An 18,662-nucleotide genomic window follows, 5' to 3' on the forward strand; every position below is an offset into this window, starting at 1 on the left:
TCCCAGCTTTCACCCACCATATTCAAACCCCATTCAGGTCTGCCCTAAGTGGCCCGCCAATGAACTTGAATACTACATATTCAAACTGTAATTTTAATCTTAATATGAAGACGTTTTTTTTATTTTTTAACTAAAAGTTTAAATTTAAGGTATTTTCTTTAATTGGTGAATAAAAATAATTAATTATACCCTTCAGCTTCGTGAGAAGGGTATATATAAGTTTGTCATTCCGTTTGTAATTTCTACATTTTTCATTTCCGACCCTATAAAGTATATATATTCTGGATCCTTATAGATAGCGGAGTCGATTAAGCCATGTCCGTCTGTCTGTCTGTCTGTCTGTCTGTCCGTCTGTCTGTCTGTCTGTCTGTTGAAATCAGTTTTCTGAAGACCCCAGATATCTTCGGGATCCAAATCTTCAATAATTCTGTCAGACATGCTTTCGAGAATTTTGCTATTTAAAATCAGCAAAATCGGTCCACAAATGGCTGAGATATGAGGAAAAAACCAAGACAACCTCGATTTTTTACCTATTTTTTTACCTATATCTGGATTACTAAGACATTAATATAGACAATATGGATATCTAATAATAGATATTTCAAAGACATTTGCAACGACGTATATAAGACCATAGTAAGTTGGACCCACAATGGGTCAAAATCGGGAACAAATTTTTAACCCGAATTTTTTTTTTAAAAAAAAAAAATTGAAAAAACAAAAAAAAATTTTAAAATTTAAAAAAAAAAAATTTTAAAATTTAAAAAAAAAAAATTTTAAAATTTAAAAAAAAAAAATTTTAAAATTTAAAAAAAAAAAAATTAAAATAACAATCGAAAAAATTTTTTTTCCAAAAAATTAAAAAAACTGGAAAAAAAACTAAATTTTGTTTACCTAAAAATATTTAAAATTTTGAAGTATAATTTGGTGAAGGGTATATAAGATTCGGCACAGCCGAATATAGCACTCTTACTTGTTTTATTATGTTTTTGCCAAAAAAAACTATGTTTTTCAAATTTACTTTATTTAACAGTGCTATGTTAAGTAGTTAACATATATGTGGGACGTATTTAACTTACGAATTTAACTTCACACCCTTGTCAAAATTAAAGTATGTTTTAAATTGAACCGACTAAAACAGACAAGTGGCAACGCTGAACAGCTGACATACAAAATTAAAAAAAAAAATCAAAAAACGTAAACAATAAAAGTAACCGGGACATCTAAAGAAAGTGGTTTGTTGTGGAAAAATGGCAAAGATAAGATTAATTAATAATAATTACGATATTTTGGTACTAATTTTATTGATAACTGTTCAATAATTGCAAAATCTCTGCCAATATCTTGTAACATAAACATTTTTTACTTTGTGACGAACTTTTTTACTCGGTGAAGTACAGATGATGCTGTTGTTAAACGAGTTAAAAACAACTTCAGCTAGTTTTATATTTAGAGTCGACTTCAGCGTCAGAAGTATACTTTAACTTGTCTATGATAGACCTAAAGTCCACTTTTAAGTAAAGTCGAGTTTAATTCTCTTAAAATGTACTTTATTTTTGACTATGATTATGGGCCATTATTGTTTTTAAAAATCCATTGGAAATTGACAAAGTTATTAAAGATTGTACTAAAACAAAATTTTTGAAAAAAATATTTCTAGGCATTTTACTTAGAAATGTTTGCTTTTTAACTCATTATCATGATATAATTTTGCCTCCGCTGCACTTTAAATTAGGTTATATGAAACAATTTGTTAAAAAGCTTGATATAAACGGCGAAGCTTTCTGCTATCTTAAAACGATTTTCCCTTAAATAAAAGGAGGTTTTTATCAATATCATCCCAAGCCTTTTTTTGAGTTTTTACCTGTTTTGATACATTTCAGGTATTTTAATTGGACCTCAAATTCAAAAAATTATGAAAGATGAGGAGTTTTTGAATAAGCTAAGTTCCATTGAAAAAGCAAACATTTCTAAGTAAAATGCCTAGAAATGATATTTTTTCAATGATATTTAGTTAATGGCTTATAAGTGCTTAAAGGTATGAAAAACCGGTTTTTTACCAGTAACTCAAGATTTTGGAGGTGTTTTGCTAATTTCAAAGACAGATTCTTGTTATACTCGACAGCCCCTTCCAGAAAAATTGCATCACTTTCCAGGTATTATAAGATTCGGCACAGCCGAATATAGCTCTCTTACTCGTTTTTCATTCGAAATTATTGGTTTATACCTTGTTAGAATTTTTTATGATATCCAAAAAAGTACCGTTATTTACACAATTATCCGATTGAACATAAATATTTTGCAGTAGTTAGTTTTAGCTACTAATGAACAAAATAAGACCCATCCAAAGCAAATATATTTTAAAAGGCCATGTCTAATATACAGTGACGGCCATTTTTAAGGAACAAAATTTATTTTTCAAATATTTAAACGATTTTATATACAAAATAACTTCTTCTTTGTCAAGCAAGTTTACTTTATTTTTATTCGGCTGTGTCAATCCAAAACATGAGATTATGTATCTCAAAACATAGGATGTAAGAGAATTTTCCAAAAACATTTTGTTAATCAAATTATAATATTACTTATACTATCTATATAGCTCTTGATACATTAAAAATAGTCTATGCCATTACTTAAAAATTCACAAAAGTTCACAGATTTAAATGAAATAAAATGTTAGTAAAAATTTTGAATATACCTTCTTCGTGTTTAAGTAAATTGCGCACAATTTTTAAACATTTTGCACCGTTTGTGTTTTTTCCCACATGATACATTAAATTTGAATCGTATGTTGTATCATTACACAATGTTTTAGTTTGTAAGGAGTGTTCAGTTTCACTGAGAAAATCTTGCGACAATCCTCTGGAGATAAAATTGTAAAGTAACTCCAGTAATGGTGTTGATAATTTTTCACTTTTTCTTTCTCCATGCTTTACCTGTTCTATATCTTTAACGTATATTTGAATACGTTGCATGGCTTCTAATTCAAGTTCGAAACATGTTGGCTCTTCCTCCCTTACAACGCTCAAATTTGATCCTGAATATGATGGAAATTCATTATCGGGATTTATTGTTTTAATTAGGTCAATTGTTTTTTGAGTATTCGTTTTTACTTGATTCTGCAGCAACTTGAAAGTATTTTCGAATCCTTTACTAGATACAGACGGTTTATCGGTAATTATGAGTTTATTTTTGGCACTTGACTCGAATTTTTGGGATGTTAATGTGTGATTAGCTATATGTTTATGGTTTGAATCCTTTTCAATATCACTTGTACTAGAAACAGTGTCAATGAATGAACTTTGACAACAATTTATATTTACGTTTTTTTCAAACTTTAAATAAGTCTCATCATCAGGACTAATTGATGTATTTATATTTTCATCGTATTCATCTTCATCCTCTTGCTCGTTAATTTTATTCAGTTTTCGACGTTTTGAACAAAGGTCAGCATCGCCGTATTTAATTTTATTTAGATTAGGATTAACGTCAAATGACTTTATTTCATTTTCTCTTGCCGCCGCCATTTCTTACACATTTTAAAATAATATTTATTTTATATTTTTTTTATTTACCACATAAAAACTTTAATTTACTACAAATATAAAAAGAAAAAATATTTGAATCTTTTTTCGAACAATCCCAATTGAAAATATTCTTACAGAATATATGTATGTATATATATATATGTATTAGGGTATTCAATCGATTAACCGTTAATCGGTTAACCGATTAATTTTGGAGGGTTAACTGTTCGAATAATTTGAAATTGCCGATTTTCAAATAACAAATAAATGATTAATTTGTGTCGATTAACCGAAATTCCTTTTTTTGCACTTTAAACAATTTTTTTGTATTTATTTTTCCGTTTCAATTCAAATAGGTACAAATTTCAAATTAAAATTAGATATTTTTTGAACATCCAATAAACTTGATTAGTATGTATAACAATGACATTTAATTTACATGTATTTGAAACTTTGTTTGTATTTACATGTATAGACAAAACTTTTTTTTGAAATGAGTCTTTTATCATAACCAAAGTATAACAAGTAGACCAACTCTTTGACAGCAGTACCTAACTCTAAACATGTGTTAGTGAAAAAGTACCTAACTCTAAACATGTGTTAGTAATAAAAATGTACATGTGTTGGTGCCTTTTCGATTTTCACCAGACCTACAGAGTTCTATAAGATTGTTTTAAGTTTCAATTTGTTTGATTTTCAATACCAAAAATTGAAACTCTGTTCTATAATTGAAATTCTACCACAAATAAAATTAAGTGTCAAAAATTAAAAAAAATAATTTTTTTCATTTGTTCAAAATAAACGCTTTTTGGAAATAAATGTGTGCTGCAAATATTTAAAAAATTAACAAAATATTGTGTAAAAGTGTAATAACGTGGTTCGGCCTTTATTTAGCCGAAATTCGCAGCATATTTAGCAGATTCTTCAATGTCATTAAGTATGCAGTATAATTAATCGACGGTTAAAAAGTCTTCCTTTAAATATAATGCGCCGTTACCATCGTCAGCTGGTGTTGAAAGATTATTTTCGTACGCCTCTATTCTAAACATCCCTAAACGTGGATTTCTTTCAGATGATAATTTTGAAAAGCTATTGTTGTTTAAGGTGAATGATGCATTCTAATTAAATCTAATTAGCCTTATTTATGAAACTCAATTGTGTTTTGAACTACATACATTGTTATTTTTCCTGATTTTTGATCAATTTTTGTACTGGATATTTTCATTTTGGTAGGAGAAATCTTTCATTCCCCCTAGAGAACTGCTCTTGAATTTGATTGATTGCAACTCATTTTTGAATCATTCATTTGAATTGCTAATTCTTTTTTCTAATTCATTTGAATTAATTCAAAATCAATTCAAATGAATTGAAAATGAAACTCATTTTTACAAATTCATTTGAATTGGAAATGAATTGAAATTCATTTCTGCCTAATTCGTTTGAATTGATTCAAATTTCATTCAATTCATTTTATCAATTCAATGAATTAATTCAAAATTTAGCTAATTCATAATGAATTAAAATCAAAAAAGAATGATTCATTTACAGCTCTGACTCTGAGACCATCCAACCGATTAGCTTCACACTGGTATAATTTTAAAGGAAATTTTCTGAATATGGTTTTAGACACCTAAAATACAATATTAGGTCCATTCGGTGCTTTCGTAAAGAAGATTTTCGAATTTTCTCATACAAACATTTTTCATCTATATATATATAAAGCATAGTTGGGGGTAGTGCACTAAATGTTGATTGAAATCAGCATTGCACTATCACTCACTAAAATTGCAAAAAATTTAGTTTGCACTAATTTTTATCAGCTTTAGTGATAGTGTTTATTTCTTAACTAGCACTAAAAAAAATAGTGATAGTGATAATTTTTTAACTATAACTAAACGAAGATTTAGTGCAAAAATCTGCACTGCAATTAATTAGTGCAAAATTTTAACCTGCAATCAAAAAAGGCTGCATTAAACATACTATCACTAAATTTTCAAAAATGAGTAGTCATGAAATTGTTGAATCCAAACTCGAAAAATAAAAATTTTAAATATTTATTGTTATTTTTAATGAAATATTAGTCTTAAGTTTTAAATTAGTGTACGGGAATAAACTTAAACCATTTTGAACTTAAAAATTTAGTGCACAATTTGAAGTTGCACTCAAATTAGTGCATACAAAAAAGTTGCAATAAACTGATGATTGCATTTTTTTAAATCAACTAATTTTATTTTGAGTGCAAAATTTTTTAACTCACTATCACTAATGCTTAGTGAGGCTGCTAATTTTCAACTCATCACTAAATATGAACAAAATGATTGCACTAATTTTGCACTATCACTAAGTATTAGTGCAAACTGCAAAATTAGTGCACTACCCCCATCTATGATATAAAGGATGTATGTTCCGAATAAACTCAAAAACGGCTGGACCGATTTTAATGAAATTTTCAGGGAATCCTGAGAATAGCCCAGCGGGTAACACTGTATAGTCAGATTTTTGATATTCTGTCTGTGGGCGGAGGGTCGTTTAATAATCCAATTTTTACATTACATCGCTAATGCCCTATCTATATATATAAAATACAAAAAATGTTTCTACCTATGCCCGTTATAGACTCTGAGACCATCAAACCGATTAGCTTCAAACTGGTATAATTTTAAAGGAAATTTTCTGAATATGGTTTTAGACACCTAAAATACTATATTAGGTCCATTCGGTGCTTTCGTAAAGAAGATTTTCGAATTTTCTCACACAAACATTTTTCATCTATATATATGTATATAAAAAAATGGATGTATGTTCCGAATAAACTCAAAAACGGCTGGACCGATTTTAATGAAATTTTCAGGGAATCCTCAGAGTAGCCCAGCGGGTAACACTGTATAGTCAGTTTTTTGAAATTCTGTCTGTGGGCGGGGGGTCGTTTAATAATCCAATTTTTACATTACATCGCTAATGCCCTATATTTCATAAAAATGGATGACCTTAGAGGTAAGACTTCCGTATGGGGATGCTCTTGTGAGGATAAGGAATTCTCTTAATCAAGAGTGGCTAGATTTTTACAGGACCAGATCTCAAGTGTCTGGACGATTCTTCTTCTCTCTTTTTAATGAAATACCTGCAAGACCTTGGCACAGGGGTGTTGGTTGGCATCCAATTGACATCAAGATTATTAATAGGCTCTTATGTGGCCACTGTTATAGTGGCGTTTACCTTCACATGATACGTAAGAGATCGTCTGATGTTTGTGATTTTTGTAACATGATCGACAATTCTGAGCATCTTATCTTTCACTGTTCTGAATTCAATGATATTAGAATTAAACACCAATTATTTCGTAAATTCACTAATCTTTTTGACTTATTAAATTCTCATGACATCGGTATATACTCTCAGTTAATTAGTTTCATTAAGGAAGCTAACATACGAGATCGTTTTTAAGTTTAAGGAATAATCAACCGTTAGTCACTAACAGCGTTATACTAGAGGAAGTAGGCATTTTTCAATGCCCAACGTTTTCCCGTGTTTTTATTCCTTTGTGTGGGATACCCTGGCTTTTTGCGTTTTGCTTTGCCATCAACTATTTTTATTAAAAACAAAAAAAAAATAAAAATGGATGTGTGTATGTACCACATGGACTCAAAAATGGCTGGACCGATTTTGATGAAATTTTCACGGAATCTTCAGAAAAGCCTTTTGGGTAACAGTGCAAAGTCGGATTTTTGATTTTCGGTCTGTGATAAACAATTTTGTTTACTCTTGCATATTAGGTGCATGAATAAGAAATTTCCGTATGAAATGTACTTTTAATAAACAAATTATGATGTTAACAAGCTCGATGACCAAATACAATTGAAAGTGCCTGGCGAAATAATAAAATACAAATCGATTGACACAGTAATGATAGAAGAACAAGTCGTCAAGGACCTCTTAGGGTATGAAATTTATTATTAATGTTTCGAGTTTCTGAAAAAATTTTTGAAAAAATCGGTAAAACATATATGGACAAAGATATGTGGAAATACGTTGACCCACCTCAGCGAACATCCGCTGTTAATAACATGATATGACCGAAACTAATGAAACTAAAAATACGAAATTTGGTCCGAATATTTTATAATAATAAAATTATAATGATATAAATGTGAGAAAATATGTTTACTTAAAAAAAAAAATTTTTGGTCGTTGTAGAAAAATTGTATGTGTTCATGGTGAATATGTATGAATTGACGCAGTCGAATAAAACACAATTGTGTGTTAAAACAGCATACATATTTGTGGAAATATTTGAAAAAATAATTGACAATTACATGGAATTTAGCAAACAATTTTTGTCTTAAATTCCTGGCCACCACTGTATATTAGAGTGACAATCAGTTGTATGGAAAAAAATTTTTGTTAAAATTTTAAAGAGTGCCGGGTGGAATATTGTGACACTAGGCCTAAATGTTAAGTGCTGAAAATTTGAGCCAAATCGGGCAACGATTTCTGGACGCGCATCGAGGTCAAAGTTCAGATATATGCAAAATTTTACTGTTAATATGGAATAAATAGGTGAAACTCGTTAACTTTCTGCATTGTTTTCTAGAAATGTGTAGATTTATTTATATTAATGAATATTACATTAAAACAAAATTTTTGGAAATTAACCCTGTATCTCCTTTGGTTCAAAATGACCCAAAAACTGTATTATCGCCAAAATTAGAGAAAAATGCAAATTTTTCAGTTTTTGAAAAAATTTTGCTACTAAATAAATACTTTTGCAATTGAATGCAAAAGAATCGAAATATGTACGTAATTATCGTTGTAATGAGATATAAATGACAAAATTTGATTAAAAAATTTTAAAGTTATTACAAATTCGCCAGACCATTAACGTGTTTCAGGCCACTTGAACAAAAAATTTAGGAAAAAAATTAAGATATTTCGAGGAAAATTAAAATAAAAGCTCATTTTTACTTAAAATATGTCCATATTTACTTGTATATGAGTTTTTGTCTTCGTAGGGTACCGTTAACCTATTCAGAGGGATGGCCAAAAAAAATAATTTTTTTTAACGGCTGTTTCAAAACTCTATTTTCAAATTTTTAAAAATTTTGTTAAACAAATTGCAGATTTTTTCGATCATCACATTGGGGTTTATTGAGATCAAAATAGGGAATAATAATATGAAAAAATTATGTCAATACCTCTTACAGTTTTTCCGTACCTGCGATTTAAATTTGGCGTTTTTCAAGAAAAACTAATTTTTTGTCCATATTTAGGCGAATGAGTCCAATTTCCTTACTGTTATAAATTTTAAGTAAAACCTATTCATAATATTATAGTCCTTGTAATTTTAAATATCTTCTGAAAGTTTTACTAAAATCGGAAAACGATAACCTTTGAATCGTGAAGGTCAAAGGTCAAATTTTTCAATATTTGGAATTTCTAATGAAAATATAGCGAAATGTTATATATTTTTGGGCCGATTTTCATGAAACTTGAGGAAAATATAACATAAAGTCCAGAATTTAAAATCACAGCACAAAAATGGAAATTAACCATTAGCAGCACTTGGGGTCCAAATTACCCTCAACTTTTAAAATCACGAAAAACACAACAATTTTGACCCCAAGTACTCTTAAAGGTTAAAATCCATTATATATTTTCCTCAAGTTTCATGAAAATCGGCCCAAAAATATAACATTTCGCTATATTTTCATTAGAAATTCCAAATATTGAAAAATTTGACCTTTGACCTTCACGATTCAAAGGTTATCGTTTTCCGATTTTAGTAAAACTTTCGGAACATATTTAAAATTACAAGGACTATAATATTATGAATAGGTTTTACTTAAAATTTATAACAGTAAGGAAATTGGACTCATTCGCCTAAATATGGACAAAAAAAATAGTTTTTCTTGAAAAACGCAAAATTTAAATCGCAGGTACGGAAAAACTGTAAGAGGTATTGACATAATTTTTACATATTTTTATTCCCTATTTTGATCTCAATAATCCCCAATGTGATGATCGAAAAAATCTGAAATTTGTTTAACAAAATTTTTAAAAATTTGAAAATGGAGTTTTGAAACAGCCGTTAAAAAAAATTATTTTTTTTGGCCATCCCTCCGAATAGGTTAACGGTACCCTACGAAGACAAAAACTCATATACAAGTAAATATGGACATATTTTAAGTAAAAATGAGCTTTTATTTTAATTTTCCTCGAAATATCTTAATTTTTTTCCTAAATTTTTTGTTCAAGTGGCCTGAAACACGTTAATGGTCTGGCGAATTTGTAATAACTTTAAAATTTTTTAATCAAATTTTGTCATTTATATCTCATTACAACGATAATTACGTACATATTTCGATTCTTTTGCATTCAATTGCAAAAGTATTTATTTAGTAGCAAAATTTTTTCAAAAACTGAAAAATTTGCATTTTTCTCTAATTTTGGCGATAATACAGTTTTTGGATCATTTTGAACCAAAGGAGATACAGGGTTAATTTCCAAAAATTTTGTTTTAATGTAATATTCATTAATATAAATAAATCTACACATTTCTAGAAAACAATGCAGAAAGTTAACGAGTTTCACCTATTTATTCCATATTAACAGTAAAATTTTGCATATATCTGAACTTTGACCTCGATGCGCGTCCAGAAATCGTTGCCCGATTTGGCTCAAATTTTCAGCACTTAACATTTAGGCCTAGTGTCACAATATTCCACCCGGCACTCTTTGAAATCTAAAAAAAAAAAATCGTCTGTCACTCTACTGTATATATATATAGTTTCAAGGTTTATTTATTTATTTTTCTTTTCACAGATTACGCATGACAGGTGTCAAACTGTAATCTTATTTTTATTCAGTATTATTTGACAGTTCATCATGGGAAGACTCACATCCCAAAATTTCTCCAAATTATTCAGCTGAATTATGATAATCACCGTTCTTTAAGACATGTTTTTCGTGCACATCAATCAAAATATGATTTGCATCATCACATTTGGTGAGAAGCTAAGTTCTCAATCTGGACCTGACAACCTGATATCAAACATCACGAAATTTTCTTTGGGGTTATGTGAAGTCAAAAGTCGTAATTCGCAAGATAACGGGTAGGTGGAAAGAGTAATCGAAAATTGGACCTTCCGAATGTTTTAAGTCTTAAAGAAAAACTAAATGAATCAATCTATACTTTCAGTTGTGACAAAATCGCATACAATTATTAAAAAATGTAATTTTAATTCGAAAATAGCAAAATTATGAAGTTTATCAACAATATAAATTTTAAGATAATATACATACATATACAAAGGTATTGTTGAGATAAGACATAAACAATTTGTAAAATACTATAAGACCTTTTATTGAATTAAGCCTTTATGAGTACATTATGTGAATATTGTAGTGGAAAAAATTAAAAAAGAAAACGATATTGTAGGTTGATGAGCCACGAGTTTTTAGACATATGAGTATACACGTACAATGAAAATTGTATTCCAATAAAACAACACACTAGTTATTTAATTTAACATTAAATATTATACATTCCATACATATGTATCTACAATATATTTGTTTGCTTATTTTCGCATTTTAGAATTGAATAAATAGTTCGCATAAACTGATGTAAATAATGTTTGGTAAAGAATTTCATTCAAAGTGCAAGAAAAGTTAAAAATATGTTGGAAATATTCTTATCTATAAACACAAAAATACAATGCGATTTCAGTTTTAATAGAATTTTACATAACACAACATAATAACTTTAATATTATTTTTCTGTTTATATTATTTGTACCATTATTAGTTTTAATAGCAGTAAACAAGCAGAATATTTTCAATTGGTATTGTTTAAAAGTTTTTTATATTTTTAGTTGGGTTGTTCCCTAAAAATAGAAAATGATGATGGCACACACAATAGAGATAGATTTTAGCGTCTTCCTCTTTGACTTTCAACGATGACACAGTATTGTTCGTTAATAACGAATGTTGGCGTTTTTTTATTATTATTTAGCAATATTATATTTAGTAAAGATTTTCTTGATATGTTAATTAAATTTTTGTATAGTTTTTTTAATTATAATTCAAAATATATAGCGAATTAATGAAATAATAATTTTAAATTATATATTAACACCACCGGCCAAGATACGTAAGTCATAAATGAAATGGCAGACTGTTGTGACAGCGCAATGAAACAAAAATAAAATACTGCTATTTTAGCGTTGTATAAAATATGTAGTATCCAGTGATGGTAAACTAGTACATATTAGGTGTGTTCGCGTACTTTTCAGTAAAAAATACTCAAAAACTTTATTTTAGAGAGTAAAAGAAATTACTCTCAATCTGAAAAATAACCAAAAAAAAAGTACACGAACAACAATTTGTAAAAATAAGTTGTATTTTATTACAAATCTATTTAAAACTTTTTGTTTTTTTACTTCTTTTCTTTGCAAAACTTTTAAATTGTATTAATTTTCAACCTTTTAGTTTTGTTTACATTTGCAACTATGTTTTAAACATATGTTTATATTTTTTACTGGATAAAAATTGTTCAGTAAAAAATATCATGTTCTCTATCTACGAACTGTCACTTTTAACTTTTTATTACGATAAAATTTGGTACATACAATACATTTTTGGTACATACAATACATTTCGGCCTAAGGACGAAGCCTATTGAAAATGGCTGAAATCGGTCCATTATTTCACCTAGCCCCATACAAATGTCCTCCCGAAATTGGACTTCATTCACGAAAATAAATTATTGAAATTTTAAAAGAAAAATGATTTTGCTCATTTACTTAGTGTATGGTATTATATGGCAGCCTTGACCGACCATACTTTCTTACTTGTTTTTTTATGAAATTTTTTGAATTTTCTTACAACAATTGCCATTATATCGTCACAAAGTATAAAGAGATGTCAAATTTGACGTTTTAAAAATTCAAAATCAGATGATAGGGCAGTTCTCTTAAAAGGGAAACATTTTGTACTACAATATCACTGATGTGTTAAAGCAAAACGCTATACACAACACGAATATGGTAGACAAAGTAATGTAATCAAAGCAAACAAATAAAACAAAACGATGAAAAGGGCAGTTTATAAAGAAAGAGACAAATGAGATTATTTTCTGTCTCGTGACGCCTCTTTGTGATATCGTCACCTTAAATGCAAACGGACGTAACTACACTTTTTTTTACAGGAGAAACAAAAAACGTTATAAAATCAATAATAATAAAATATTCTTAGCAAATTTTTTTATTTGAATTTTTTTATAAAAAAAAAATGAACCATAATCAATCAAAAACTCGATTTTAAATTTTTGTGTACTACTTATGCCATGTTTCCACGGCAGTCTGAATTACTTAATTCGCGTTTTGAATTACGATTGCGAATCAACCTGTTTACACGACAACATTCGTAATTCAGTTTGACATTTATTTATTTCTTCTTCTTGTTTTTTTTTCTTCTGTTTACATGTTTTGTTTTTATACCCTTCACCTTCGTGAGAAGGGTATATATAAGTTTGTCATTCCGTTTGTAATTTCTACATTTTTCATTTCCGACCCTATAAAGTATACATATATATTCTGGATCCATATAGATAGCGGAGTCGATTAAGCCATGTCCGTCTGTCTGTCCGTCTGTCTGTTGAAATCAGTTTTCTGAAGACCCCAGATATCTTCGGGATCCAAATCTTCAATAATTCTGTCAGACATACTTTCGAGAATTTTGCTATTTAAAATCAGCAAAATCGGTCCACAAATGGCTGAGATATGAGGAAAAAACCAAGACAACCTCGATTTTTGACCTATTTTTGACCTACATATATCTGGATTACTGAGACATTAATATAGACAATATGGATATCTAATGATAGATATTTCAAAGACATTTGGAACGACGTATATAAGACCAAAGTTGGACCTACAATGGGTCAAAATCGGGAAAAAATATTTTTAACCCTAATTTTTTTTAAAAAAAAAAATTTAAAAAAACAAAAAAAAATTTTTTAAAATTTAAAAAAAAAAAAATTAAATTTAAAAAAAAAAAAATTAAATAACAATCGAAAATTTTTTTTCCAAAAAATGAAAAAAACAACTAAAAAAAAATTAAATTTTGTTTACCTAAAAATATTTAAAATTTTGAAGTATAATTTGGTGAAGGGTATATAAGATTCGGCACAGCGGAATATAGCACTCTTACTTGTTTTTGTTTGTTTGGTGCGAATTTTAAATTTGTAATTTGGCAATGGATAAAAAAGGTAATTAAGAACATAAAATTGTAGCATTGTTAATTAAACAAATATAATTTAAATATTATTTTCAATATTAGAAAAAAGAAAACGTGCAAGAATGTGGGACCAGGGCAGCGAGCGGGCTTTATTAGAGGTGTGGGCTGAAAGAATGGCAGAGCTGCGTGGCTTTAACTTTAATCAGACTTTTTATTTCTTTTAATTTATTTATTTAATACAAAAATCTTTTCTTTATTTTGTTTTGTTTTGACAGCTGATTTTGATACATAAATAATCGATAAAAATTAGAGATGACAGTCATTCGTTCGTAATTCATAAGGTAATTCAAACTGAATTACGTACGAACAAGGTAATTCGCACTTGAAATCATGTAATTCAGTTCGTAATTGGGGGTTGAATGACGAATGAGAGCGTGAATGACGAATAATGCCGTCGTGTGAACATGGTATTACATCCGTTTGCGATATGTAACAAATAAAGATAATTTAATTTTGAAAACTGGAAATACATTGTAATGTTCTTTGTAACCAAATTGTTTATTACAATAAAGTTAAGTTAATTTATTGAGACTTTTTTTCAAGAATAACTCTGGTTTAAAAAATACGTATTAAAGTAACATTTAAGATTATAACGACGAAACTTGACAATAAATGTATAAAATTTTTTGTGAAAAATTAATGCAAATGCCCTTGCTCCCGAGGCTAACAGTGTCGTGAGAGTATATCTCATAGTAGAATAAACTTAAAACTAATACTTACAAACTAGAGAAAATAACAAAAAAACAAAAACAAACAAAAAAGAAAATGTATATTTTTTAATAATGTTCTTTTTTTGTAATGTTCTTTGTAACCAAATTGTTTATTACAATAAAATAAATTTTAAGCTTTAACTATGCTTCGTACTTTAAATCTCATTCTTTCGATGTCGGGTTATTTTTTAATCTAAAGCCATTAATGGCTTCAGTAACCGCCGTTTGATGCAACAATTTTCGAGCACTTGCAATATACAATCGGTTGAAGTCCGATGGTATGACGTCTTGGATGTCGCTGCGAAAGCGTCGAAGGTCCATCCGGATGGGTCGGGGAAGGGAATCTAATGGTTGGGGTGACTCGGCAGATGGCATGCCAACAGGAACTGTCTAGTCAACAACACATTATGTTGTCTGACCGACAGTAACCTAGTCTCCTCATGTAGATGATCCACATTCGTCATCTTGACACAACCGGTTGCGATCCGGAGAGCATTATTTTGAGCCGTTTGTAAACCTCGCCATTGGGTGTCGCTAAGGAATGAGGTCCATACTGGGGCAGTGTAATTGAGAAGAGAGCGACCAATCGCTTTGTATGTCGCTACAATCGTCTCTTTGTTCATGCCCCAAGAGGTGCCAGCTAGAGCTTTAAGGACCTTGTTCCTATTTCTAACCTTTTGGTTGATGTAGGTTGCGTGCCTTGAAAAGTGAAGTAGGATGTCGAAGACTACCCCTAAAATTTTCGGGTCTTGAACCGTTGGGACAGTTCGACCTACGACTGAGATGTTGAGCGCCGTCCTTACTTTTTTGTCCAAGAGGTGGAAAGGGACACCGAGGTTATGATATCTGGTGATTTTGGCACTTATGTCGTCGATGTTGACACCTGATGAAATTATAGTGCAATAATCTGCATACGACACCATAGAAACATTTGGGGGGGGGGGTTGAGGAAGCTTGTCAAGATATATGTTGAAGAGCATCGGTGATAGGACTTCTCCTTGTGGCACGCCCATTTTTATCTTGCGGTATTTTTATTTCTGGCCTCTGAACTCGACAAACGCATGTCTTCCACATAGATAGTTGGCTATCCAGCGTTTGACATGATTTGGGAGTGTGGAGTTCACGATGTCATTAATCAGCATCGAGTGATCGACCGTATCGAAAGCCTTGGATAAATCCAGTGCGGCGACGATGGTGCGTTGACACGGCCGTTGCTGATTGAGGCCATTGGTGATCTGGCAGGTTATCTGAGTTAGGGCTGTTGTTGAGCTATGCGCTTCCCTGAATCCATGTTGATGTGTGGCGTACGGGAAATGCTCTTTCAAGGTGGGTAATAATAGGGATTCTAAAACCTTTGCTACTGGTGACAATAAGGAGATGGGGCGGAATGATTCTCCTAGGGTAGCTGATTTTTCCGGTTTTAGAATTGGGATAACTCGAGCCACTTTCCAGATATCTGGAATCACCAAATGGTGAATCGAGAGATTCAGAAGGTGGGTGATATATTCCAGACCTACTATACCGAGCTTCATTAGCATTATATAGAGATGCCATCCGGACCTAGAGCTTTGGAAGATTTCGACTTGGAGATAATGAAATCGACTTCACGGGACTATAGAACTTTTGGTCCGGTTCTGCGTGGCGGGGTGTTCTATAAATTGCCTGCAGAATTGAGTTGCGCATTTCTTGGCATCTGTATGTTGCTAGTTGTTAAACGAAATAGCAGCGAGGTTTTGATTTCGATTATTATTTTTGGTTGTTGTTGTAGCAGCATGAACAATTTTACAATAATCAATCTGGATGTTCTGGTGGTTCTGCATGTTGTTCAAGTCTAAGAAATTGTGCTACTTCAACAGGATGAGTCTGAGCTTTGAATATTTCTCCACTGGGTATCACTCAACGAAGGCGACCACACTGGAGCAGCATAGTTGACCACCGACCGACCAATCGTCTTGTAGGTATCTAGCAAGGTTTCTTTGTCCATACCCCAAGTACTGCTGGCTAGTGCTTTGAGGACCTTGTTCCTATTTCGCAGTTTATGCGTGATTGCAGTGGAAATAAATCTGTAACTTCTAAACGAATAGACCGATTCTAATAAAACTTGCAATGGCTATAGAGGAGGTGTTGAGGTGGCTATAGGTTTAAGTTTTGAATTTGGGCTTATAACACCAAGGGTGCGCCGAGCCACAATGCACTTCGGGTATATCAAAAATTAAAAACGATGCCAAATTTTTGTTTGCAATCCGATTTAAAAGATTTTTGTATATATGGAATCTACTAGACATTATTTATGTATTGCTTTAGACCAGTGGTGCTCAAACACATACCATCAAAACTTTGGTTGTGTTGGTAGAACAGCGGATAATAAAAACAACAACAACACCAAAACTGATTTGATTTTGTTCTCTGAGATGAAAATAAAGCAACAAACAAATGATCATTATAAGACGACACACAAGTAAGCTTATAGTGTATGTGTATCAAAGTAACGTCAGCAGAATTTGCTAGTCCTATCACGCGTGCTAGGGAATTGTGATATTGAGCGACACTGCTTTAGACATATATTATCTCTTACAGTTTACAAGTTATTCGCATTTGAAAAGTAAAATTTTATGTTTTTTACCTACCTTGGTCTGCTTTTTTGCTAATAACGGATCCAATTCTTTTCCGATTTTCTTGAAGTATCTTTTTTTGAATTAACAACAATAATCGTTAAAAAACTTTACTGAATCAAAAGTTATGTGTATTCAAACTTAAAAAAATAAAAGTCGTTTTTTCGCCATTTTTTAAAAAAAAAGTACTTACATTAATTTTAAATTATACAGAAAATAAGAAAAAGATAAATAATGTTTTTCTATTTTTCTGAAAGATAACATCTCGGGAAATACTACAAAAGCCAAATAATGTCAAAATTCGTATTAGTGTGTGATGCAGAGCCTTCCAAAGTAGACCTATTTTTTATGTAAATTTCAACTGTTCTCTAATCGTATAGCTGCTTTCAGAAAATTAATACCTGTTTTGTAAGTCCAAATATGTTCTTCAATACTGCGCAAAGGGATTTCATAGCCCCGAACTCGGTGCCTTCAATAGATCCAAAAATAAAAAAAAAACAATTTGGAATTTTTGAAAAGATTTTTTTTTGGGAATTGTGGGATTGTCATTAACAATTCACAAATATTTTTTTCACTTCTGGATTTGGATCAAAAGTTTCTATATAAGTGTAAAATCTCATTAAAAACGATTCATAAACAAAACTTTTATTGCATTCTAAAAATTAAAATTTTCAAAAAAAATCAGCTATCATTATTTGGTGCATATATTTTTTTCGGCCAAGGACCAGGCCTATTGCAACTGGCTCAAATCAGTCCTTTATTTAACCTAGCCCCCATACAAATGTCCTCCCGAAATTGGACTTTATCGGTCATAAATGTTTAATTTATATAGATATCTACACAAATGTTTACGATCGGTCCATTATTAGTCATATCGCCCATATAAAAATGTTGGTATACGCACGACCTAATTTCATGTTGATCGGTCCATAATTGGTCATAGTTCCCATATAAGGCCCACTTCCGAAAAGCACTCAAAATATAAATTATTGAAATTTTAAAAGAAAAATGTTTTTGCTCTTTTACTTGGTGTAGGGTTGGGTTGACCGACCATACTTTCTTACTTGTTTTTTATTCCTATTGACCCAATATCTTGGCTAAAAATAATTTTTTGCACTAACAATTATAATGTTTTTGTTAATGACGCTTGATTAAGCATAAATCAAAGCAAATATCCGCATATTTGGTTTTTGTAAAAAACAAATATCAGCTGATTTATGGGCAGTCGAAGTAGACATTTGCAAGCAACGTTCAAAGTGCACCACAAAAAGTGTAATTTTTATATGAATTAAAACATTCTTTTATCAGTTATTAAACAAATAGAAGGAAATCGTGCATAATACGGTAAAGAGAGGGGATAGTAAGTAATTAAAAAAAATATATTTTGGTGGACGTTATTGCTTTTGTTAACAAAATGTGTAATTCTAACTTAACCTCAAATTAATGACTTTTTCCATAAATATAAACTTCGCATAAGCTTTTGATAATGTTTGCCGTGGATTGCCGTGTTTTTC

General features: G+C 30.3%; 1 protein-coding gene across 2 annotated transcripts in view; it reads right to left on the minus strand.

Moving 5' to 3' along the window:
• The window catches only part of milt (trafficking kinesin-binding protein milt), a 204,796-nt gene that overhangs the window by 39,021 nt on the left and 147,113 nt on the right, over positions 1-18,662 (minus strand). The window contains exons 1-2 of one of the 2 annotated variants that reach the window (XM_065500245.1): positions 11,326-11,573; positions 2,702-3,598 (exon numbers count right to left, since the gene is read on the minus strand). The exons of the other annotated variant lie outside the window; for it this stretch is intronic. Of the exons in view, the coding sequence (XP_065356317.1) occupies positions 2,702-3,530 (829 nt within the window). The 5' untranslated portion in view covers positions 3,531-3,598; positions 11,326-11,573. Of the gene's footprint in view, positions 1-2,701; positions 3,599-11,325; positions 11,574-18,662 lie in introns of those variants that run through there. 2 annotated transcript variants of the gene reach the window in all.

The sequence above is a fragment of the Calliphora vicina genome, chromosome 2 (genome assembly GCF_958450345.1).
Source record: "Calliphora vicina chromosome 2, idCalVici1.1, whole genome shotgun sequence".
Taxonomy (NCBI): domain Eukaryota; kingdom Metazoa; phylum Arthropoda; class Insecta; order Diptera; family Calliphoridae; genus Calliphora; species Calliphora vicina.